Source organism: Solanum tuberosum, unplaced genomic scaffold (assembly GCF_000226075.1).
Source record: "Solanum tuberosum cultivar DM 1-3 516 R44 unplaced genomic scaffold, SolTub_3.0 scf00008, whole genome shotgun sequence".
Lineage (NCBI taxonomy): Eukaryota > Viridiplantae > Streptophyta > Magnoliopsida > Solanales > Solanaceae > Solanum > Solanum tuberosum.
Window position 1 is genome coordinate 803,681 of NW_006238934.1, and position 25,575 is coordinate 829,255.

Sequence of the window (25,575 nt, forward strand, 5' to 3'; positions counted from 1 at the left end):
GTTGCTGCTTAGTCAAATTCTAAGTCATCTAGGAGCTAGTTGATTTAGTGGGCGGTGTGGTATCCGCTTAGCAAAGTCTAAGTTATCTAAGGGTGATAGCTTAGTGGGCAGTGTTGTATCTGCTCTGGCTCATCTAAGTAATAGGAGGTATTGCTTAGAGTTGGGATTAGTAGGCTAATCTCGGTTTGTAAACTTGCTTTTACTTTTGCTTGGAGAAGATTAGTGAAAGAAGTTTGAAAAGTCCTGGCAGGCCAGGTCGTGGTTTTACTCCCTTGAGCAAGGAGGTTTCCACGTAAAGTTGTTGTGCAATCTTTACTTTCAGCACTTTGTTTATTTTCTGTTATTGTAACTGTGCTGAGGACCTGATCCCATAGAAAACGTGGACGCATACATTCCAACAAGTGGTATCAGAGCGGTACTTTTCGTTTTGGTTAACACCAAGAAAAGAAAAAATCCAAAAGGAATGGCTGCTCCACCCAATATGGAAGAAGGTCAGTCTTCTACTAGGCCACCGCGTTTTAATGGTCAATATTATGGCTGGTGGAAGAATCGAATGCATGACTACACCAAGCACAACCATTGTTTTACTAGCTCCCTCGTTGTATACTACATATTATATTTTTAACATAGGGATGACAAAGAATAAATATATCTCAGTTCTAACAACTAGCAAACAATATGTCAAAGTTCCCAACTTATTAAACAAATCAACAGACTAAAATAAGAAAGTTTTGTGATTGTAACAGGCTGCTATATTGCTTCAGCATTTTCCCCACGGACTTCAGAAAAAATCACTAATTATCTTAGTCTTCCTTTTGTGATTAAGGACTTTTTGTCTTGCCAGGCTAACAGGCAACAAAAAGTATGTAATTCTTCTAACTTCAGGACTCTATGATACACTTGCTTGCTATATTTGATCCATCAACAGGCTATGGCAGAACGAACTGTGATGGCAAGGCAGAAATGAAGTCTACCAAATCATTTAGATTCTTATGTGAAGTACCATCAATCTGCATACCAGCAACTATGTTTTGTTTCATGTCTACTACTCGTTTCTTCAGATCTTTGCCTTCTTCACTTAACATTAGTTTTCTTACTGTTTTCTCAATGACCGTTCTCTCGATAACCTCCAATTCAAACCCAACCTTGTATATTTGGCTCAGATACCTAGCTGTCAGCGGCTGGTCTGCTACAAATGGCCTGCATATCAAAGGGACTTCCTCCAAAATACTTTCAAGTGTAGAATTCCAACCACAATGAGTGAAAAGCCTGCTACCGTGGGATGTGCAAGCACCTGTTTTTGTGGTGCCCATTTCACTATTCGTCCTCTTTCTCCTACTATTTTCTCAAAATCATCAGGCAGTGCCTCAGCACATTGAAAGCCAGAGACAGATCCCGGTCGAATAACCCACAAGAATGGTTGATCACTATTAGCTAATCCCCAAGCCGTCTCAATTAACTCTTTGTCATCAATTCTCATTTGGCTACCTAAGCTGACATAGAGAACAGAGTTAGGAGCTTGTCTGTCGAGCCACTTGATGCAGCTGTTATCTTCTTGTAGTATGCTAGTCGATGAGGCCATAGGCACCATTTTGTGAAAAGGGCCTATTGCATAGAAGGGCACCTTGTAATGTTCTTGAAGGCGTAACAATATGGAATTCTCCATGTCTTGCATCGTGTTCCAAATAGTCGCAACAGATGATCCTATATTGCTGATTGCTCTAAAGAAGTCTAGTACCGGTTCTGCAACTGTATTATTAACAACAGGGATTGGTACATCCTTAAACCTCAAGGGATGAAGCTCTGGTAACGGATCCAACAACTGAGAATCTGGAATTGTAGTGAGTAATTAATGCAAGCTTAAGTGAAAGATACAACATAACGGAAGAAAAAGATTATAGGCTGAATTATCCTTGCAGTACTCGCTTTGTTCCATTTTACTTGTCATTTTTTTTTGCACGCCCCATAAGAAAACAATAACTAAAAGTGTAATTTGATCAAATTATCCTTATTTATTATTTGATCTCAATTTAATACTACTCTCTTTTCCACCACATTAATATCTTTCCACATTTATTGTGTAAAGATAAAAGTGAAAACTAATACTTAGTTAATTATATCTTGGTTTTCTAAAATGGCAATTATCTTGGACCATCTATTTTTTGCAAGGACGGCAAGTAAAATCAACTGGAAAGGGTACCTTTCATTTCTATTTTTATTTTCTATAATGTTGGCTTGTGATGAATGTAAATAGGGACCATGGTCAGTGAAGATTCACATAGCCGACCTCAACTTGTTTGTGACTGAAGCATACTTATTGTTATCGAAATGATTTTTCATTAAAATCTTGAAGCAGAGGATGTGTTTGTTCTCATACCTTCAAAAGGAAAATATTTTTCTGGTTGCTGAAAAATGGTGATCATAGAGTGCAAATATGTAGCACTGGAAGTGTGCAGGACAATGCTGGGAAGCCTTAACTGAGTGGCTACATCATCTACGAAAATCATGACATTATCATAAATGATACAAGCGAGCTGATCACCTTCCTCTTTCATCATCTTAACAAGGTAGTTTCTGAGGGGCACCTTGCAGTTCTCATTCAAATCATGTATGTTCTCTAAACTCGGTAATGATATTTCAATTCCCTTTAATCCGTCATCCATAGAATGGAAGCCGAATTCAGGATGATTGGAATATTTAGGAGTATTGTATTCAGGATGTGCAATTATAACAGAAAAGCCTTGTGAGTGAAGGATACTTCCAAGCTGCAGCATTGGTGTTAAATGCCCCTGGAATGGGTATGGTACTAGTACTACACTCTGTTTTCTTTCAATTTTCATCTTTTTTTTCTTGAGTTTCTCTTCTATTCAAGAGTTTAGTAATAGTGTTCTTGAAGGAAGTTTATATATACAAGTTTATAGTTAATTTTGTACTAGTTAATTTAATTTGTTTTAACTTTGTATTATTAAGGTCAAAACTTCATTTACAAATTTTGTATTGGTTAGTTTAATTTGTTTTACCTTTGTATTGTTTAGGTCAAAACTTCATTTACAATTTTTGTACTAGTTAATTTAATTTGTTTGACCTTTGTATTAAGGTCAAAACTCCCTTTACAAATTTTGTGTACTAGTTAATTTAATTTGTTTTACCATTTATTATTAATGTCAAAACTTCATTTTATCTCATAAAGCTACTCAACTTTGAATTTTATTCCAAAAGTCACTCAACTATGAGTGTTTTACTTACAAAGTCACCCAATTTAAATTTTTATTCCAACAGTTACGCACTTATGAAGTCACTCATAGTCGAATGTCCATATAAATATTGAATATCAAATGAGTTGAAAACAAAATCAATAAATACTCTTGGGTGAAGTTGGGACCCGGGATTGGGGTCAGGAGTTGTCAGGTCCTCGTCGGGGTTGAGGTCTCTGGATGGAGTCATTGATCTGGGTTGAGGTTTGGTCCAGAGTTAACTTTGGGTTGCAGTTCGTGGCATGGGGTCAGTTGTCAGGTCCTAGGTTAAGGTTAGGTCGGGTTCTGGTCGAGGATCAAGTTTTGAGCCGGTGTCGAGGTCAGGGTTTTGTTTTAGGTCAGTGTTGGGGTGAGGTCGGGTCGAGTCAAGTCCGTGTCTATGTTATAGGGTGGTTCCAGGTCTAGGTGTACAAAGATACTCGTGGGACAATAATATTTTTTACTAATCAAACATCAGAAAATAAGTAAAAAAATCATTTATTTTCCACGAAAATATTGTCCTACCAACTAGGAAGCAATATGTCAAAGTTCCCAACTTATAAAACCAATCAACAAACTAAAGTAAACTGCTTCAGCATTTGCACCATGGACTTATGAAAAGTTCACTTCTTATCTTATTCTTCCTTTTGTGATTAAGGACTTGTTGTCTTGCCAAGCTAACAGGCCACAAATATATGGTTTGAGCTCAAAAATAACTTCAAGACTCTATGATACACTTGCTTGCTATATGGTTTGAGCTCATGATTGCCCCAACAACAGGCAATGGCGGAGCGAGCCGTGATGGCAAGGCAGAAATGAAGTCTACCAAATCATTCAGATTCTTATGTGAAGTGCCTTCAATCTGCATAGCAGCAACTATGTTTTGTTTCATGTCTACTACTCTTTTCTTCACATCTTTGCCTTCTTCACTTAGCATAAGTTTTCTTATTGTTTTCTCTATGACCGTTCTCTCGATAGCCTCCAATTCGAACCCAACCTTGTATATTTGGCTCAGATACCTTGCGTTCACTGGTTGGTCTCCTAAAAATGGCCTGCATATCATAGGGACTTCTTCACAAATACTTTCAACCGTAGAATTCCAACCGCAATGTGTGAAAAAGCCTGTTACCCCGGGATGTGCAAGCACCTGTTTTTGTGGTGCCCATTTCACTATTCGTCCTCTTTCTCCTACCATTTTCTCAAAACCATCAGGCAGTGCCTCAGCACATTGAAAGCCAGAGACAGAGCCAGGTCGAATAACCCACAAGAACGGCTGATCACTATTAGCTAATCCCCAAGCTGTCTCAATTAGCTCTTTGTCATCAATCCTCACTAGGCTACCCAAGCTGACATAGAGAACAGAGTTTGGGGCATGTCTATTGAGCCACTCGATGCAGCTATTGTCTTCTTCTAGTATGCTAGTCGATGAGGCCAAAGGTGCCATTTTGTGTAAAGGGCCTATTGGAAAGAAGGGCACCTTGTAATGTTCTTGAAGGCGTAATAACATTGAACTCTCCAAGTCTTGCATCGTGTTCCATATAGTCGCGACAGATGATCCTATATCACTCATTGCTCTACAGAAGTCTAGTATCGATTCTGGAACTGTATTTTTGATGGTAGGAAACGGTACATCCTTAAATCTCAAGGGATGAAGCTCCGGTAATGGATCCAGCAGCTGAGAATCTGAAATTGCATAGAGTAATCAATGCAAACTTAGCAAAAGATGAGCATAATGGAAGAAAAATTTACCAAAATATTTTACTTAAACTGTAAAATAACTGTACTTGTCATTTTTTCTGTTTGCACGCCCATTAAGAAAACATTAACTATAAGGATGATTTTTTCATTTAGATGTTGAAGCAGAGTATGTGTAATTGTTCTCATACCTTCAAAAGGTAAATATTTTTCAGGTTGCTGAAAAATGGTGATCATAGAGTGCAAATATGCAGCACTGAAAGTACGGAGGACAATGCTGGGAAGCTTCAACTGAGTGGCTACATCATCGACAAAGAACATGACGTTGTCATAAACGATACAAGCAAGCTGATCACCTTCCTCTTCCATCATACTAACAAGGTAGTTTCTGAGAGGCGCCTTGCAGTTTTCGTTCAAATCATACATGTTTTCTAAACTCGGAAATGATAGGTCAATTCCTTGTAATCCGTCATCCATAGAATGGAAGACGAATTGAGGATGATTGGAATAATTAGGAGTATTGTACTCAGTATGTATAACTATAACAGAAAAGCCTTGTGAATGAAGAATACTTCCAAGCTGTAGCATTGGTGTTAAATGCCCCTGGAATGGGTATGGCACTAGTACTACTCTCCGTTTTCTTTCTATTTTCATCTTTGCTTTCTTGAATTTCTGTTCTTGAAGGAAGTTTATATATAAGTTCTTAATTAAGGTTTGGAACTATGAGGACTGCAGAAGCGGATCTAGCAAAGTATGGTTTGACGTGAACCCAATCAGAGTGGTATCCAAGATTTCGGAATGATGGGTGCACTATTATGAAAAAGTGGATCTAGTTGATTTGATATTTAGGCTTTTATCATTGAATATAGTTAAAATTTTAAAATTATAGGTCCAAAATTGAAATGCTTAATTAATTAAAACGCCAGAAGTGCTATCAATAACAACTTAGAGAGGCGTTACCCAATTTTAGAAAGAAAAATAAAACAAGTTAGACATAAATTTCAAATTTCTAACCTCACTAAGAGGTGCACCCTATCATCGTCACATTATATGATACTTCATGTGTGAGTTCACATATCTATATTTAACAAAAAATTTAAAAATATAACACTACTATATATGATTTCGGGTGGAAAGCATGGGTTCACGTGAAGCCGGTGACCCCTCCTGCATATGCCTCTGAACCCAATAGCTTTTGTCGAGACCATGCATTTATCTTGTACCAAGATTGTGTTTCAATGGAGTTCAATTTTCCTATGTTCATTCGTTAAAGAAAAATTTCATGTTAATTTTGTATTTCCCACTATCCAACACACTTTATCTTTGCTCCTACACATAGAGCCTCATCCCCACCGCTTCACCTTTCATAGTATTTGTCTAAGTTATACACAAATGCTTTTAGGATAATATGTTTTGTTTACATATTGCATAGAAAATAAACAAGAAACAGACTTAATTTCCTCGAAAATATTTCTCATGAAAAACGTTTTCTCTTATATTGAATACACCCTTTCACTAAATATCTAGTGTAAAACTAATTATTATTATTATATATTAACTTAAGATCGTTCTAAAAACCTATAAACGTCACTTTCTACTGCTTAGGTGTGTTTGGTCATAAATTTTAATTTATTCTTTTACTTTTCTAGAATTGTAAAAAATCTAATAAAATTTGAAAAAATACCAAAAGGTTATTTTCACTTATTTCACTCCAGATCACTCACAAAAAATTAAAAACAATTTTAATTTTTAAATATCATTTTTTTTACTTTAAAACTAAAATTTTGCTACTAGTTGATTTTTAATGAGTGGTAATGATATTGGGAAAACTCACCTTGTTAATCACAAAAAGGGAGTGTAATTCTAGAACTATGATTTCTTTGGAGGCTTAGCCACAAGTAGAAGATGCCTCGAATTTGACAATGGTATTATTTGTCTTTATATATGTATTGTCTTCTAGTCCAGTATTCATTGTTGAGAAAATAATATCAAGAAAAGTTGTCATTTTATGTAGAATTTTTTTAACATGTGGTCCTTTTGTACAATTACTATTTGTTTTTTTTTGTGTTTGAGCAGACCGGAGAGGGGCGATGAAGATTTTAATAGTTCGGTTAGTTGATTATTAAAAAAATTATCTTATTGTTTAGAATTTTTAGTTTTGGCAAGTGTCAATTTTTTGACGGGGTGCTTGAAATTCGTTCGAAACTCTGTGTCATTAAATTTGATACTTTAGACTCAACCAAGCAGTTGATACTTCCAATTGAGGTTGTCTCAATAAAAACTGGATCCCACACTCAAACTTCATTTTATTTCAAATTTCACGAGGAGGCTCGAAATTAGTCCGAAGCCTCGGGATCTGCACTAAAGGTCATACGAGTATTTTTTTAATATATACATACAGTAGATGTTAAACCTTCTTATTGAATACAGTGTCTCGACCACTATATGTATTATATCCGATTTTATCGATATCTTTTGTAATTTTTCTCTTCTCTAGATAAAATTGAAAAAAGAGTTTTTCGAATGATTAAAGACTTGTTTGGATGGGCTTAAATGTCTTTAAATATAAGTTAGGAATTCTGACTTAGTGATCTATTTTTGTTATTTTATCCAACAACAATATACTTAATATAATCCCACAATTGAGATACGAAGAGTAGGGGTGTACAAAATCGAACCGAAAACTGAACCAAACCGCAAATCGAGTCAACCCGGAAAAAAAACCCGACTATATTTGGGTTGGTTTGGTTTTAACTAAAAAAAACCAACCCGAGACCAAACCAACCCGACATTATATATATAATTTTAAAATTTTATTTTATACATAAAAATATTTACTTTGATATAATTTTTAAATATTTCTTATAGTTTTTCATAGTTTTTATCTTTTAATATATTATTTCAAGTTTAAAACTTAGAATTCGGAATGGTCCAATAAAGATTATAGTTCATAGATGTTTATAATTATAATAAAAATTAAATTAAAATCAAATTAATACTAATGCAAAAAGAAAAGTAATTCAACACTAAGAATGACAATAATATTGAATATTTGTTCTTTAGTTTTACATTGGTTTAGACAATTAAAATACATAATCTAATTTTAATTTCCTTTAATATTTAGTCATGTAACTAATACTTATTAAACTTATTTTAGCATGATTTAGTACTTTTAAATTATGATCATTTTCATTATGACTTGTTAATTTGCAATATTTGTTTTACGCGATTTCATTATTATTATTTTTGTTGGATATTTTAGTGTCATTAATCATATCATATTGTGTTATATTTTTAAGAAACATCTTAGATAGTAGTATTTTGGTAAGACTACAGAAATATTTGAAGTACAAGTAAATTATATGTTTGTATGAATACTTTACCGGAAAAATCCGAAACAACCCGAGTTTTTATTGGTTTGGTTTGATTTATAAATTTAAAAATCCTACACAAATGATTTGATTTGATATTTGAAAAACCCGAACAAACCCGGCCATGTACACCCCTAATGGAGAGCATGGAGTGTACACAGACCTTACCTTACTTTATCGACTCTTTTTCATTTTCCCTAAACACTACAAAAGTGTTTAGAACATCTAAAATAAGTCAATATAAACAAGCTCATAGTTAAACACAAATTGCTACTCTGGCAAAGTGCTTCTTTTGAGTATTTATTTCTCAAAATAGTAGATTTTGAAAGTGTGCTCAAACCTGCTCTTATTCATTAGCACCTAATTTATTACAAAAATAAATCCATGATCAAAGGAGGAAATAACTCTTACATGTTCTCTCTAGTAGACATATTACAAGCAGGCACTTGAATAGTGGGAATGTGAACAAATACAATTGAAAGAGGAGCAATGGAAATTGGATCAGAGGGGTTCACTCTTATAGGTTTCAAGAGAGGGATTCTTCCAAAATGATCCACATTAAGTTCCTTTCCATTCAAAAGCACTGTTTGGCTATGTAAATCACCATCTTTGGCTGTAAGGTGATATTCTTCCCTCTCAATTCCGTGTCTCGGGTTCTGATCATTCGTGACTTGTAGCAGCATTGACGACTCGTTTGTGTTAGCAAGTGTGACTGAAAGATTAATATTAACTGTTTTACTACCATGCATGTTGATCAACATCAGTGTGATTCCTTCCTGCAACATATCGATTATGTATTTAGACATCACAATCTCTCATGTTCGAATTTACACTATTTATACTTACAGAAGATTTTGAACAGTGAGCGTATGAGCGCAGTTTTTTCATTCCTTGGAACTGTGTCGATAGAACATTCCTTCCCATCAAACGATGCCATAAAAGAGCACTGTATGCATGAAAGAGAATGCAAGTAACAATAAGTATAATGCTAAACAAGTATGTTACATTACGAAGTTAAACGTGTTCTACATTAGTTCAGTAGATGATGCAGTTAGTCTTGTTTTCAAGAAAACAACATTGAAGAGCTAGCTGCTAAGGCATACCCATAATAATCAGGATTTGGATGAAAGGTTGTGGTGTTGAGGAGACCGTAGTTGCCACCAACCAATGTTTGTCGACAATATTTCTTAGTATCGAACGTGGCTGACATCCCAATCTGATCCAAGTACCTATATATTGCAAGATGCAAAATCACTTCTATGAAATATTGACAAGAAAGTTATCAGAGGTATAGATAGACCAGTTAGGTTGAATTATTACCAAAAGCTGGACACGAAGCTATTTGAAACAAGATTGCGACCACTGTTATAAACTCCTCCACTTTCACCAACCCATGCTACAGCTGAAGTTCCAGAATTTCGGAGAACGCCTTGAAGATTTTGCAAGTATTTGGATTCTTCATCCAGATGAGAAGGTTCAAGTATTTTCTGAACTAGGTTGGGGTCATTGCCTAAATATGAGATGATCCGTTTGTTATTGTATATATTACTATAATTATATTAGCATGATCATATACATTTGTTGTAGAATCAAAGGAATAAATATTGTGATAGAATAGCTGATTTGGAGGGATAGCAAGGCCGATTTAGAGGGATTGAATAGCAGATTTGTAGAGATAGAATAGCTGATCTTTAGGGATAGGATGGCGGATCTTTCGGGATGTGTAATCTTTATTTTCTCTATATAATGGAAAGACTCTCACTTTGAGGGGCATTCAGCAGAAAATTGACACCGTTATAACAATTACAGTGGCTGAGCTAGGTGCCTAGGATTAGGAGAAAATTAAAGCTTACAACAACAACAACATACTCAGTGTAATCTCACAAGTGGAGTTTAGGGAGGGTATGCAGACCTTACCCCTTACCTTGGGAGGCAGAGAGGTTGTTTCTGATAAACCCTCGGCTCAAGGAAAAGCATATTGAAAAAAGAAATAATGTAAGTGAAGAAATCATGGAAAATAACTATAGGAAGTATGATGACTATTCTGAAAAAAGGAACAGTAACTGCAACACAATATTGCGATAATCGAAGTTCAAGAGACAAAAGATAGAATCAGAAATCGAAGGGCAAGAAACTACATGAGAAATACTACGACTACAGGGAATATTAAAGCTTCATCACATAAAAAGAGCTTAACGTACCTCCACCAACACTGTAAATGTGATGTGTAACTACTTGAAGAGAATTGGATGCTTTATTTATAAATTTTGGAAACCAAATAGCATCAAATATTCCTCCTGGTGCAAGGATTAATGGCACAACATCCTTCCCTTTATATATATCTTGCACTAATTTGTGAAGAGCTATAACATCATAAGCGTACTGATCGGCTGAAATAGCTGGACCTATTCCGTTTCCATTCAATTCATTTCCTGGAAAGAAACTACAAATGTAAATCAAATGTAGCAGAGAGTAGGCCAAGAGATGAAATATCAGTCAACAGTTTCAGAGTTGGTTTGTGATATTGTGTTCCTATTTGAAGGAAGTGATTCATGCGAACCTGTCTTACGGAAGCCCTTTGAAATTTATTTTCTTGTTCAAGAGAAAGATTATTGATATACTGTCAACTACAACGGAAAGGTTCCCTATCACCCTGTATGAAGATCTAATTACTGGAAATGGATGCATATGCTCTCTCATACGATAACAAAAAAGAATACTCGATAATTCTCATACTACCTGCTCCTGACAGTATTGTTAATTCTATTACGTTTATGCTAAATTTGCATATCAGAATACCCTTAAAATAACTATAGTTAAAGAACGGAGAGAGTTTCATACCAAGCTCCCAGCCGTGGATAGTATAACCTCTGCTAACTGTATATCTGATTAAAGACGCTGCATTGCTGGAATCCCAATCTCCCAAAGCAGTGCGGCCATCAGAAGCTATTTTCTTTCCATTTAAAGTATTCAACCCAAAAGTTACTTTTGCCCTGCAATGATATACATAATAGCTCTTCACTAACAAGAACACAGTCCATAACTATCACGTCCCTATACGATTTTCCTCACTCAAGTTTAAAATGCAGAAAACTGCATGAAGTAAAGTTACCCCGTTCTCTTGAAGAATTCGTTGAGTTCATCCCAACGAGAGAAAGGCAAGCAACCTTGGGTGAATTTTAACAGCTCTGTATCATCATGGAGAAAAGGAGTACATGGTTGTTTATCATGCTTCGTTTGGTATATTAGTCTATCTTGCAATGTGCCTCCAAGTCTAATTGTTAACGGAGAAAACGCTGCAAAATGCAGGAGAAAACTTCAATAGTTACTCATTAATCAGAAAACTACTAAACAAATTTTGAAGGTATCATAGATAGGTGTCTCTCCAAAATTTTATACCTCTAATTGCATTGAAAAATACCTTGTTGCTTAGATCCTGCAATAAAGAACACTTCCCATCAGTCCAATGAGATGTAAGGTTGAACATAACATAATACGCTCAATGGTGTAGCCTAGTAGTCAATGAAGTGGATTGAGAACCACCCGTCTTCGGTTCAAATATCAGTGAACGCAAAACAACTAGATGATTTCTTTCCATGTGTCCAAGTCTAGACAGAGTTACCCGCTACCTGTGAAGGTAGAAGGTAACATGTACCCCATGAAATTAGACTTCCGTAATGAAAATCCGAAAACAAGTTTCATTAATGACATTCCGATTTCATTGTCTCTTCCCAACCCACACACCTAACGCTCCCACCCTCACCCCCCACCCAAACCACCTCCCCACCCCATAGTGTTTTACTAGATAACATATAAATATTTTTGAGATAATAATTTTTTTGCTTACTTACCAACCACTTGAAAAGAAAAAAAAAACTCACTTATTTTCAAGGAAAACATATTCCTGCCTAAAATTATCAAAATATGAAGAATATATAGTGGGTATAGTGGTTTACACTACAATATTAATATGAAACCAACTCATAAATTAACATAACCACAAATCAAATAGATTATACAACAAGTAAGCAGAGAAATGATTTTTTTAGGCCACTTCCAAAAAAAAAATTAGTTTATGTCCTTTTTTTTACAAAATATCTTCATTTTTACACCTAAAAAGATCCAAAAAGGTTCATTTTCTCCTTTAGTACTGAAGAAATTATAAAGAGTGGAACTTACAAGATTAAGAAGAGAAGCATTTCCCCAGCTACAAGTTCCATAGTCACATTTACTAGGAGGCCACCAATCTAAAGTTGCACAAATAAAATCTTCATCAATTTTTGCAATTGAAGAAAACCCATCAATGTATAGAATCCCTTCTTCAACAATATCTTCTTCTGCTCTTGAAATTTGGGTGAAGTACAAGGACAATAGCAAGAAGTACAACACTAAGAAGCATCTGAAGGAAGAAGCCATTTGCACAGTTCCAGTAAGTAATTTTACAGTCAACTAAAATTTGGTCTCAAGTTCCCTTATATTTTCTTCTCTTTGTGGAATTTTGTAATGAAAATAGTATAGTATTAGATGTCCACATGTAGGAGTAAATGCATAAAAGGCAATAATTTCTAAATTATACTTATCATACATGTGGGAATCGTGTTCGCCCTCCAGCATTTTTGGTTGCGCGCTCCGCTTCGTTCACTTTTAATATATTTAAATATGACACATTTAAAAAATACTTTCGTTGTTCACTTTTACCTATCACTTATTTTTAAAATATGTTTTTTTTTTCTTCATATGTTACCTTTAGTATTAAATATTATTCTCCAAATTATTTTTCAACATCTAATATTAAAACATTAACTAATAAAGATAATGTGATAAAATATATATATCAGTAATTATTTTCTCAGTGATTGTGCCAAGTCAAAGTGACAAGAGAAAATGAACAAAAGGAAGTAATTGGTATGATTATTATATTACATTATTCTGATATTCAGTATTAGGTTTTGAACATAAATAACTAAATTAATGTTAAGGATAAAACATAAAAAAAAATAGTAATTATTTTTCGTGATATGCTAAAAATGACAAGTACAAACTGAATATTTATTTTTAAAATAATGAATAAATAAAAATAAATAGAGAGAATAATTTGACATACTTTTTAAAGAACAATAAATAGAATAATAATTTTGCTATATCATTGTTTGAATTTATACTTTTCTTAGTTGTGTTTCTTAAGTTAAGCACATATTTTAAGAAAATTATTCTTTTCTAGAAAGTAACAGGTATTTTTACTAACTTAATTTTAATAAATTCTTTATTAAGTGAACTTTTTTTATTTAAATAAGAATAAAATTGAAAGAACATTATCAATGTCTTTTTGATCATGTGAAATACCATTTGTTCTGATATGTTGGAGTAACAAACTTAATACTCTTTCCATTTATTTTTAGTTGTTATATTTGAATTCAAAATATTTATTAAGAAAATAATAATTGACATAACTATTTATCACATTATTATTATTAATTGATGTATTAATCTTGTAAAACATTTAGAAAATAAATAATTAATACTAAGAAAAATTTTATTTTTAAAAATAATACTCACTCTGTCCCTAATTACTTGTCCACTTTTGAATTGGCACACCTATTAAGAAATTAATTATTGACATAGTGAGTTTACCTTTTTACCCCTATTAGTTAATAAGTAGATGAATTAAAAATTTAATATTTTCAAAAAGTTCTACCTTTTCAAAGTAATTAATTGAGGATATAATAGAAAAAAAAATTTATCATATTTTTATTTATCAAAATAGACAAGTAATTAGAGATAACTATAAAAAGAAAAATGAACAAGTAAATAAGAACAGTGTGAGTAAGAAAAAAATGAACAAAGACTATTTTGGAAACTACTATAAGTAGATCTGATGAGTTTGGCCTTTGCATATCGGTGGGATCAACTTTAAAATTAGCAAAGTTGTGATCTCCATAAATATTTAATTTAGTCTCGAGATGCGTAAACGAAAGAATTAATTAAGTTGTCAATTAATGTAGGAATTCTGGAAAACTTCATGACAAATAGTTCACTTTTATTTATTTAATATTTTAAAAATAATTTTTTAATATGTATGTACCTTGATTAATATGTATATTATGACAAAATATTCAAATAAATCATTATATCTTAAAGGCCCATGTAAAATTCAAAGTGAAAAAGTAAAAAATGAACGGAGGAAGTAGTTAATAAAGAAAGTTACGAACTCCCTCCCAAGTATAGACCAATTTACTTATTATTTTTTGTTTATATGACCCTTAAAAATTAATCTCTTCGTCTCATATTACTTTTTCATATTATCAAAAATATATTTCCCAAATTACTTATCAATATACAAAATCAAAGTAGAATTACTTTATTTTTTCCCCATTTTCCCCTTCAATTAATTCCTTTTTGAAAATATAAAATACTATTTTATTTATTACTTCTTAAAGGATATGTCAAATCATAGACATATATAGAGTATAAACAGTAGGTTTAGTGAGACTTTACTAAACGTGTGTTCCGCAAAATTTAACAAGAATAAAATTGGTATAACATAATAAATTCTCTTTAAATTTTTCAAACTAACAAATTAAACTAAATATTTTTCAAATATAGACATCGGAGAATAAGGGTGGGGATGGGGGAGTGCACGGGGGTGGGAATGAGACGATACAAGTTGTTTTTCTTTTCATTATAGAGATCGTTTCCCTCAATTCTCAAGAAGTTTATTTTCCTATAAATAGATATTTTTCAATTTTTTGACTAATCAAACACGAGAAAATAGAAAAATTCATACAAAACGCACCCTTAAAGACTTGGCAAAAATTTAGAATGTCTTATTTTTTTTTCTTTTGGCAAGGGTAAAAAATCAACAATGTTCTCAAGCACTTCAACCACACCAGTTAGGATTTCTATCCTCAGTACATATCAAAATGAGACTTAAAGATTTCAATTTTACTGCAAAACTCAGTTCCTCAGCCTGTGAAGATAGAGGTAGTCTAGACAAACATTGTTAAGGTTGCGGGATCTCAGTAAAAATGTGGATAAGGCGTAGCGTCATCTTCTTTTCGCCTTCAAACAATAGCTAAAGAAACTATAAAGGGAAAAACTAGCTGAGCTTCTGCCAGAAAAATGAACTAAGAAAGGCGAAGACAAAACTGCAGTAGTACCTACTATAAGGGTGCATTTGTCAAGTATGTCCTCTCGTAAAAGCCAGTTATTTGGTCAGCCACAGCCCACATAATTGCCTGTCCAGGTGGGATCCTCATGAGCCGGGGAATTAGTCCTTTCCATAAGGCACGTAATCCTTCTTCTGCATGTATTGTTGCGATGGCATGAAACATTCCTCTGTACTTCAACTCGCCCACAGTTTTACTCTGAGCCATGAGCCTTGTTTTCACAACGTCAAATGGACCGGTGCATATAGGACCAGCTGTCCCTGCCAGGAATCCTGATATCATAGACTGCCATGGATGAAGAACTTTCCCATCACCTTCATGTTTCTTCCACAATATTGTGTCAAATGCATTCTTGGCAGTAAACATGGCAGCCTGATTCGTACCATTACGCATAACTGTTGGCGACGCACCTGCCCAGAGACCGAGAATGCCTTCTTCACGAACAATCATACGAGCACAGTGTACAGGTCCCTTGTATCGCAATAGCTCAGGACTTAATCCTCTCTGCTGCTGTAGTCTAATCTTCACCACCTGCATTGATCAAAATTTGACAATCATTCAGTGATTTATGCTGAATATCCTTTCAAAAATCTCTCTTCTGAATTCTGATATTGAGCCATTTTAGAGATGCTAGTATGCCAAATATTATGCGCAGTCATGCAAATAACCAAAAATTAGTATCCTGTAGACATAATTCTTGATAAGTGATACAGGACAACATTCAATTGGAGCAGCGGATAGGTATTCCACTTCAAGCCTAGCGTCAACCGGCAAATGAAAGTAAAAACATCTCAACAAGCGACCATATACAAATGAGCAGAGTGTAATTATTTTACAGATGCTTTCATTACCTTCTAAAGACTTCTGTATTAAAAAAAATGCGAAACACATGAACAGTGCAGAATGCAAGCATTTTGTAAGTGCCCCTGGAAGGTTAAAGCATCCCAGCTAAGATAGGAGATAAGTATTCCATACAAACATTTCCACACCATCCTTTTAGAACCTCTACATACTCGACAAAGCAATAGGTATCCATCACCATCAACTCGCCTATCTTTTCCATTGCAAAGATAATATCAAATTTGTAGTGCAATATGAGCTGCATGTCCATGGTAAACTTTAGTCCATTTATCAGGAACCAAATCTACTTTAAGAATAAAATCTACAACCTTTCGGACATTAATTTCGTTTAACTGTATGGTTATCAATATAAATTATTTAAAAACCCAATTAAGCCTGGTCAACTTGGATGTATCTCAGTGAGGCAAATTTCTTGCGATCTGCTTTTACAAAATCTATTTAACTAAATGTTGGCCGGACATTTTACAGAACTTTCAAGTGCATGGTCAACAAACCAAATTTCTCCATTGTTAGAATTGCATTCATCCTCAAAATTTAAAAATGAGCCACTATGAAACTTAAATGGAAGAGAGGGGAATTACCCGTTGATCATCGTTTCACTACTTCCTTCTTGAATTTGAAAGATTTGGCTAACATAACCTTGTACAATAAATGCATTGGCCCTCTCCACTCACTTTATTGCTTCTCATATCATATTCTTTTTCTCATAAAAGATCACCAGATGTCACAAATCCACGCTATTTATAGGAGTCTTCACCGACTAACAATTAAATGAATGGTACTTTTTGCCACCTAAAAGGAACATTATGTGGAAAATCCACAAATTAGTCCTGTGTTGCACTCCCTAATTCTTCTCCATCTAGCACTATCTTGAATTGCTCAACATTTTGAGATAGCATTTAATTTCCACTGTATTCTGCAGCACTTAATTTTCTTGTGCTCTTTGTTGTGTTGTAAGTTGTAATCATGGCATAACCTTTCAGCTCAACAATGTTACTCTATCTCCTCCTCTAACTTATATCTAATCCAACCTAGTATTCTTACTCCAACATCCTTCTCTAGAGCTGCACCAATATCTTTTCTAGATAAAGCACCACAGGTGCATAACCATATCTTGACTTTGGTTTCTCACTCTAGTAACTAGTGAAGTGATACTCCAGAGCACTTTTTCCTAGTCCCGTTTGACTGGTCCAACCTATCTTACCCAAGGAGAAGACAAAGTATGGTATACACCCACTCTCCCCTTAACCCTGCGCTAGCTAAGGACCGCCTTCAATTCAATGGACAGTTGATGATCAACACTAATCAGAAACAATAAAGTAGAACTGCTAATAATTCTGTGCATCAAAGTTGCCTATTTCAAAAAAAAAAAAAAAAAAAAAAACCTGTGCATATCCATTAATTTGAATGAACTACAAAATTCCTAGTACATATATTAATATTACAATTACTAAGTCCATAGTAGAACTACAAAATCCCTGTTTTTTGAATAAGAATGATCAAGCTTAACAGAACCTTACTATCATCATCTTCTTTTTTTATAACTGAGATAACCCCAATGGACCAGTGGCGCATGGTTAGAAATTCGATGGATAATAGGTCCACCCCTCTACCCTAATACCAAATTTTTTGTCTACAGTAAGGTATGAAACCATGACGTACACCTTACTCACACATCACTTGCTGCACCCAGTCTTACCACTAGACCAAAGCCTTGGAGAAATCATCTATCCTAATATACATTTTTTTTCTCCTTTGAAGCAAGCCACTTCCCTTAGAAAATTGTTCCAATTACCTAACTAAGAAAAATTGGCCATCTTTTGGCAAAGCTTGCTTGATCAACTGTAAAACCACACAAAGTCAGCTAAGGTCACAACTTATAGTGTCCACAGAACCTGTAAATGTTTAACCACATCAGATCTATCACTCAGTCTATGTCAAATTATTCATGGCTTTGTTTGAAACGGAAATCATGGATAATTGGAATGCTCTTCCACTATGTGGATAAACTCTTCAAGTATATCATTCAATTAATTGACCTAATTTCTGTTTTGAGGTCAGAGTTAAAAGTTTTATGTAAACAAAAGTTGGGTCTAAATTGGAGATGAAGTCAATTGTTTGATAATGAATGATAATCAAGAGAACTTAAGTCATCCTTAGCGCGGTCATTGTTGAGTGTACATGAGAAAGAGACATCACCTCAGCTCTTGGAGAAGGCAGGACAAAGACCCCTAATCCATTCTAAAGGAGAAAATGTATTTGGGTTTTTTAAAGGGATATTTTGACCCTACATTTATTTTTTCCTTGTTGGAAGAAACAAAAAATAAAAATATGAATTGAGCAGACAGGGAAGAATATGAGCAGCATTTAGTCCAAAACGAATGTTAGTTTTTTACCCTCGGCTCTAGCCAAATCACTCTGTTTCAGACAAGGCAGAATGCATACACCCGCTATCACTCCAACAACAATCATTTCTGCATGTAGAGCATGTATACTAGTATTGACACGATAATTAGACCCGACAATCCAAGGAGTAAATGCTTTATAGTCACATTCTCTCCGCAAACACAGTAATCATTTCTTATCTTTTTAGTATTAGATAAAGACAACTAATTTCCATTTTGGCTGTGTTGTTTACATAGTTTTAGTTTACTTAAATCTTTGTCCTTAATCACCTCCTTGTTGTCGACTTATCATCGTGTCGTACTTCAAGCTGTTAGTTTTAGTTTTACTTATCTCTTTGTCCTAAATCATCTCCTTATTATTGTCAGTACGCAATCTCACCCAGGAAAAAAGCTAAATCATCAATTCATGTGATTGAATAGTCTCAACTGATCTATTAATCCGATAAAAACGCTAGGTTGATTTCTTTCCATCTAGCTATCTGGTACCTGTTGCTGGTGGCACTGCGTGCAAGCTGGCCCAGACACCATGATTCTCAAAAAAGAAAAGTATCTACTGTCAAAAAGGATTTGTTTGGGTTCCACAGTTACACTAATTAACTAGATCAGAAAATAAAACAAACATGTTATGAGCATATATAGCAGATTCAACTAGTTTCCAATCAATCACAACTAAATCACAAGAAATTATGGAAATCAACAAACCTCAAAGGGCGTGACAATAACAAGAGCTTCAAGCACGCCAGCACCAAAACCAGCCATCAACCGACCCTGCGGGCTAAGCTTACCCGTTTCCGAGTCCTTAAAAGCTGTCTGAAAAACCGCATTTGAACCCATACGCAACGCATACTTGAGAGTCAAATGAGTAGCGAATGGCGTCAATCCTTTCCACAAAGCCCTTACACCTTCGTTATTAACAATGGTAGAACCGCAGTGGACAATCCCCTTGTAAGCACCGGCCCGGTCCAGTTGAAGCCGGGTTTTGATAACGTCGATCGGTTGCAAACAACTAGCTTCAACGATTCCACCTAATGAGCCGGAAATGGCCTTCATATACGGTGGAATCGTTTTCTTGCTCCTTGAATTCTCTTCCGCCATTGAAGTTGATGAAGCAGAATGAGAAAGTATAAACGCCGCCGTTATTGAGATTTATTGGGTAACGACCTTCTCCTCTGCTTCAGTGGAGAAAAATGAGAAACGTGATGACGTTGCATAAATTTATTCTTTCTTTTTACTTTTCATTAGATCTTGATTCGAAAACTCACTAATATTTAGCACTAATATTTAGGGCCGTTTGGTCAAACCATAAGAAATTATAACATGAAATTATGAGATATTAAAGTTTTATTTGAACGCGTCATTTTAACTTTTTGTATTGTATATTACTCTTTCTGTCTCTAATTATTTGTTCATTTTTTCTTTTATAATTTTTCCTAATTACTTGTCTATTTTTATGAATAAAAAAAGGTTAAATTTTTTTTACCTATTAGACCTTCAATTAAATGACTAATTACTTTGAAAAATGTAGGACTTTTCATCTACTTCATAATTAATAGGGGTAAAATGGTAAACTCACTATGTCATTAATTGTTTTCTTAATAGATGTGCCAATTCAAAAGTGGTCAAATAATTAAGCACAAAAAAATAATTTTTTTATGATTTTATCTAAGTTATTTAAATTGAAGTTCTACTAAATTCAAATTCTCATAACCTATTTGAGGAGCACTCTTTTGCTAGGGGATTTTTTCCCCATATTCAATGGTGGTTAGTACTGCATTAATTTATTCGGAAACACAAGTGGACCTTATAATGTTTAGTTGTCCGCTTTGAATTTTAAACGTATATATATGAAATAATACTTTGATATTTGGAGGAAAAAAGTAGTTTACATGAACGTAATAAATATATTAATTGAAGTAAGGTACTCATTAGATAAGTAGTTAATGAGGTGAATTATGAAAAAAATAAATTATAATTATCTTTTTGAATTTATTAAAAGTAGCAAGTAAAACTTAAAATTTATTCTTGAAATATTGAATAAATAAAATAAACAGTATTTTCTTTTTCGCTTTTTTTTTTTTGGTCGTGGATTACGTTGTTTACTTATTCCCTTCAACTTTATTTTAATATGTATTTTTGAAAGACGGAGTTTTTCGTTATTATTTTTAGGAAATCGATTCACTATTTTTTTGGCATAGTGGAGCTTGTTGATTTTGGGTCAGTTCTAGGCAAAAATTGAGGTTATTTGTCAATTTTGGTCCTCGATTTTGATTTTTTTTGTAGTAATAAAAAAGAAGAAAAATAATTAAATATTCCGCATATTGAGACGTTATTGTCTCAATTTCTTAAAGAAAACTCAAGTTTATTGTCATATAATTTCCACCGATCTAGTAGTTTAATTCTTTATCCCCTTTAGAAAACATGAGTCAGATGGCTATTACTTTGTTATGCACTTTGCTTTGCTTTATTTTTAGACACAACATTGTGTGACTCAAATAATTCTGAATTAATTGAAGAGTTCAAAGGTACAACAAGACTAATATAATAAGTTGGAGATATAGAATATCTTTTTTTCCATTCAACTCTCTTTTACCGTTTCAACCTTACTTTCCTCATCTCTCTTTCACAATTTCAACCTTATTTTTCTCACGCACGTTAACAATATCAATGTACTTGACCATACTTACAAAATAAAGATTCTTTATTTAATAATATAAACATGCTACGAGTTTGAAGCCAAAAGGATCATTTTTTCCCTCTAAAATGCACAAATAGCCACCTGTTTTGTTGATGATCAACCATAATGAATAAATCGCGTAACCTTAAGCGAGATGTTTTTTTTTATTTTTGACTGACAATGTGTATTTCTTTTACTATTGAGCGATTTGTATTTTAACTTTTTTTAACCTTACATCAAACCTTAAAATTAGGTGTAAAATTTCTGCATATGTTATCCATCTCGGATTTTACTTGTAAAATTACAAAAGATAATTTTACTGTTACCACTATTATTGAGTTAAGAAAATGAAGATTACTTTGAACTTCAATTTAGGCTAGCATCATCAACACCACGATCAATTACAACTATTAACGATTATTGCTAGCACCATCACCACTACTAGCTACTTCCTGCGATCACCTTATTTCGAAATTTTTGTAACCAAGCTTATTTTCAAAATTTGTCATGCCAACTAGGGCATCTTTACAAGAGAGATTCAGTACAGAAATCACAAAGGGAAAAAGAAAAAGGATGAAGCATTGATACTCAAACAATGCAACACAATAGAGTCATACAATACCAAATCCTCAAATGATAGTGTAACTTTACGCATTTGTCTCCAAACTACTTTACAAACTGAGCTAAATGTTTACTACATTCATTCCATTGTTTGTGGAGAACACCAAGTTTCCAAATCACCGGTCCTTGAAAGACTGCAAAGCATAAATTGGGAAATAAACAAGTGTTAGTCACTAGTTCAACAGTATTTGTACTTTGATTGAAAAAGATTTAGCATTGTTACCTCAAAATTTTTAGACACATCCTTCACCTGATCAGCAATTTCTTGCCTCTTTTGCTGAGCTGCAAGTACCAAAAACAAATGGTCACAACGGCCTGAAAGATTCACGAGAACAAGGGAAAAGATGGAAATAATAGTTACCCATTTTAGATAGATCCTCCATTCTCTTAGATGTCCTCACAGCAAATCTTTGAAAACTAGCGCTGAGATGAAGAGAAAGAGGCCTTTTAGTGGGTATATTCAGAAAATAACATCTCAGGCATTACCCAAATTGCTAAAGGGACTTTATTTTGTTTTTTTTTTAATTCTAAGAATCAAAAAGTATATACAGTAAATTGAAGATGTTAGATGTAACACAGTATAAAATAAATTTTGAAAAAAGACATTTCACACATATAGTTCTCTTCTTGACTAGTACCCACCAGTAGAATGGATATGAAATTCCTTAATCTCCTACAAGTTTGACCTTCAGAATATATTACTGACTGTAAAGTTTCCGAAAACACTAAGATGGCTACAAGAAATAGTGGCAACAGAAGACTTTAATCCGTTAGGCCATCACTTATTTAAAGCTAAGCTAACCATAACTTAACAGATTCCTTATTCTTTGTTTAGTTAGAACTGCAAAAAAATGAAAACCGCCTTTGCCTTTGCTTGTAGTTGCATAGCAAAGAGACATGGAATGGCACGCACTATAACACAAGATTGACATATATGACAACACACAATAAACCACCCCAGAATTGATGAAAGATCATATTTCTTCTGGTCAAACCAAAAGGCATCATATGCAAACAAATACTTGTAAGAAGGATTACTTTCTCAACAGGGCACCAAGAATAATGAAGAGAACACAGATTTTTGAGCTATCAAACTGATTATCTCACAACAATTACAAACATACAAAATTAAGATAAGAAGATGACCAGGCAGCCTTGGATCATCATATGTTTAGATATCGAATTACAATCATCTTCACAATCACTAGAAACATACATCAACACCAACAATGTGTTCACAATTATGTTGCAAAGAGAATCGAACAATAATCCCACACAAAGGCCATAAACGCAAATAGCCTCAAAATAGTAAACCCTAATGATATTAACAAAATTGCTAGTGAAGATGTAAAATGACTAGCTTCAGTCAGTTAAGAGAGTTTTTAGCAAAAAAATTGCTATCATCTCGTCAATCATTACAAGCCCAAGGAGTCATCAACAGCATGCATGCGATATTAGAACATGTAAAGATCAATAACAGACAGAGTCCCCTAGTATGTTTCCAGCTAAATTATATTTTTTGGGGGTCATTGTAGGCTATGCATCACCAACAAATCAATGACAACCTTCCATACAAGATAAATCCATCTTAATGTTCCTCATATTGACACACATCTCCCAAAGGTCAGAGGCGGACCTACATTGTGAGTCATGTGCACCCGTTAACCACGGAAAAAATCATATGTATACAAGTTTATATACCTTATGTACAGTATATATTGATTACTAGGCACCCTAAACTACAAATGATGTTTGGGGGAATTGGTCTAGGCGGGTTTCCGTGTGTTTTCTTAGCTGGGTTCGAATCCTTGCACCTACAATGAGGGAGCTTAAATTTTACATTTTGAGGTTGAAAATGTCCTAGACAGACGGAAAAGATTCAAAAATTGTGGCAAGCAGGATTTGAACTCAGAACCTTGTTAGGATTAAGTATAGCCCTATGCCAGTGGCACCTAAGGTGCTTTTATTAATTTCAGTTGTATGCTTTATTTGCAGACTCCACTTTGTGGGATTATACAGGGTATATTTTTGTTATATTATGTTTTATTTTGTATATACACATACAAACAGGGCCGATATTAGAGATGGATTAGTTGCATATTACCTCATATAAAAACATAATTGACTATAAGAGAAATTCAAACTTGGAGCATCAAACAACAGAACTTTTGACTTGATCAATAATCATATGATATGATCATTAATCAAGAAAAAATTGCGGTGCAACAAAACGGTATAGACAGTTCTTTTACAGGAGAATATATGCACGAAATTGATTACGCGAAGTCATATGAACTCTCAAAGTTATCAACCCTCCCCTCCCCTCAATATCAGAGAAACATTAACCAAAATAGAATTAACTACCTGTTGGAGAGCCCGTTAACGATTAATTCATTGGCGACATAAGAAATGACCCTATGAATGAAATTTCCTCCACCAGCCATGGCTGAGATTGCACAACTATACACAAATAAGAAAACAAATCAATATACATATACAGAAATATGAAACTCATACACTTTTGGCTATAATTGAAAAATCTCCGAAGATCGAACAATAGATTAAGTAAGAAAATCGAACAGCTCGAAGAAACCCTAACCTGGGAAACGAGATATCGCCAAATCTGAAGGGGAAGAACTTTAAAGAGGGAAACAATGCAGGGGAAATTGTACTTATAAGGCAACTGGACAAGTGGGCTATGTGGCCCAATTAACGATGGGCTTATAGGAATGTGCCAGCGGCCCAGAATAACGTCCTTCAACAACAAAAAGTAGTTGAAAATATCTACATTAATAATAAAAAAATAAAAAATAAGATAATAATTATATTTTCGTAACATAATATAGCATAAGGCATGTAAAAAAAAAATATATAACATAAGGCATGTCTTATGTGGCTTAATTTCTACGAAACTTATTTTATTATACTAAGTTCATATAAAAGTTTCTTTGAAAACAAACATGCTTTGAAGCTTGAGCAACTTGGCCATCCATGTCAAGGGTTTAAATTTTATTCATTTGTATTTTGTGTTAGAGAAAAGAAGTTAGCATTGTTCAAAAATCTTCTCAAAAAAGATTTTGTTTCACTTAAATATTTTCTGAAATTAGTATTAGTTAGTTAGTAGATTATATTTTCGAATTAATTAGTTTATAATTACTTTATTTCGTTAAGATTAAAAAGCTTATTAATTAATCTTATTTAAATCCTAGCCGAATTTAGTAAATTTGGTTACGTTCTTAATTAGAATTGACCATAATTGAAACTGATGTGGCCATGTCCTAATTTGAAATCTAATCCCTTTTATTGTAAATGTAGTTATTTTGTTACCTTACTTTAAACTCAACTTTCAGACCAAATTTGGACCAAACCCAGCAGACCCAATTCATTTCCAAACATATAATAAGAAAACGAATGCCGCGTGTTAATAAAGACCGCCATTTAATTATTATTATTATTACGGAAAAGGGTCAAAATTGCCCCTGAACTATGCGAAATAGACCACTTATACCCTCCATTACATTTTGGGATCAAAAATACCCCGCAGTTATC

General features: G+C 33.8%; 5 protein-coding genes across 5 annotated transcripts; all 5 read right to left on the minus strand.

Annotated features, from left to right (window-relative positions):
• Positions 1-1,207: 1,207 nt before the first annotated feature.
• On the minus strand, positions 1,208-2,774 carry LOC107061320 (UDP-glucose iridoid glucosyltransferase-like). The gene is made up of 2 exons (XM_015310384.1): positions 2,378-2,774; positions 1,208-1,830 (listed from the first exon to the last, which is right to left on the minus strand). The coding sequence occupies exons 1-2, from the start codon at positions 2,772-2,774 to the stop codon at positions 1,208-1,210; spliced, it is 1,020 nt and encodes a 339-aa protein (XP_015165870.1).
• Positions 2,775-3,742: 968 nt separating this feature from the next.
• On the minus strand, positions 3,743-5,628 carry LOC102606006 (UDP-glucose iridoid glucosyltransferase-like). Its single transcript, XM_015309299.1, has 2 exons — positions 5,120-5,628; positions 3,743-4,916 (listed from the first exon to the last, which is right to left on the minus strand). Exons 1-2 carry the CDS (start codon positions 5,580-5,582, stop codon positions 3,952-3,954), a joined length of 1,428 nt encoding a protein of 475 aa, XP_015164785.1. The 5' UTR covers positions 5,583-5,628; the 3' UTR covers positions 3,743-3,951.
• A 2,927-nt stretch (positions 5,629-8,555) lies between these two features.
• LOC102606348 (heparanase-like protein 3) lies at positions 8,556-12,835 on the minus strand. The gene is made up of 9 exons (XM_006338916.2): positions 12,479-12,835; positions 11,699-11,735; positions 11,412-11,595; positions 11,141-11,292; positions 10,501-10,731; positions 9,620-9,809; positions 9,403-9,528; positions 9,146-9,245; positions 8,556-9,075 (listed from the first exon to the last, which is right to left on the minus strand). The coding sequence occupies exons 1-9, from the start codon at positions 12,713-12,715 to the stop codon at positions 8,707-8,709; spliced, it is 1,626 nt and encodes a 541-aa protein (XP_006338978.1). The 5' UTR covers positions 12,716-12,835; the 3' UTR covers positions 8,556-8,706.
• Positions 12,836-15,106: 2,271 nt separating this feature from the next.
• Positions 15,107-19,974, minus strand: LOC102578357 (mitochondrial succinate-fumarate transporter 1). Its single transcript, XM_006338917.2, has 2 exons — positions 19,434-19,974; positions 15,107-15,996 (listed from the first exon to the last, which is right to left on the minus strand). Exons 1-2 carry the CDS (start codon positions 19,824-19,826, stop codon positions 15,460-15,462), a joined length of 930 nt encoding a protein of 309 aa, XP_006338979.1. The 5' UTR covers positions 19,827-19,974; the 3' UTR covers positions 15,107-15,459.
• Positions 19,975-21,871: 1,897 nt separating this feature from the next.
• Positions 21,872-24,691, minus strand: LOC102578689 (uncharacterized). The gene is made up of 5 exons (XM_006338918.2): positions 24,626-24,691; positions 24,391-24,486; positions 22,388-22,449; positions 22,250-22,308; positions 21,872-22,160 (listed from the first exon to the last, which is right to left on the minus strand). The coding sequence occupies exons 2-5, from the start codon at positions 24,468-24,470 to the stop codon at positions 22,143-22,145; spliced, it is 219 nt and encodes a 72-aa protein (XP_006338980.1). The 5' UTR covers positions 24,471-24,486; positions 24,626-24,691; the 3' UTR covers positions 21,872-22,142.
• Positions 24,692-25,575: the final 884 nt, after the last annotated feature.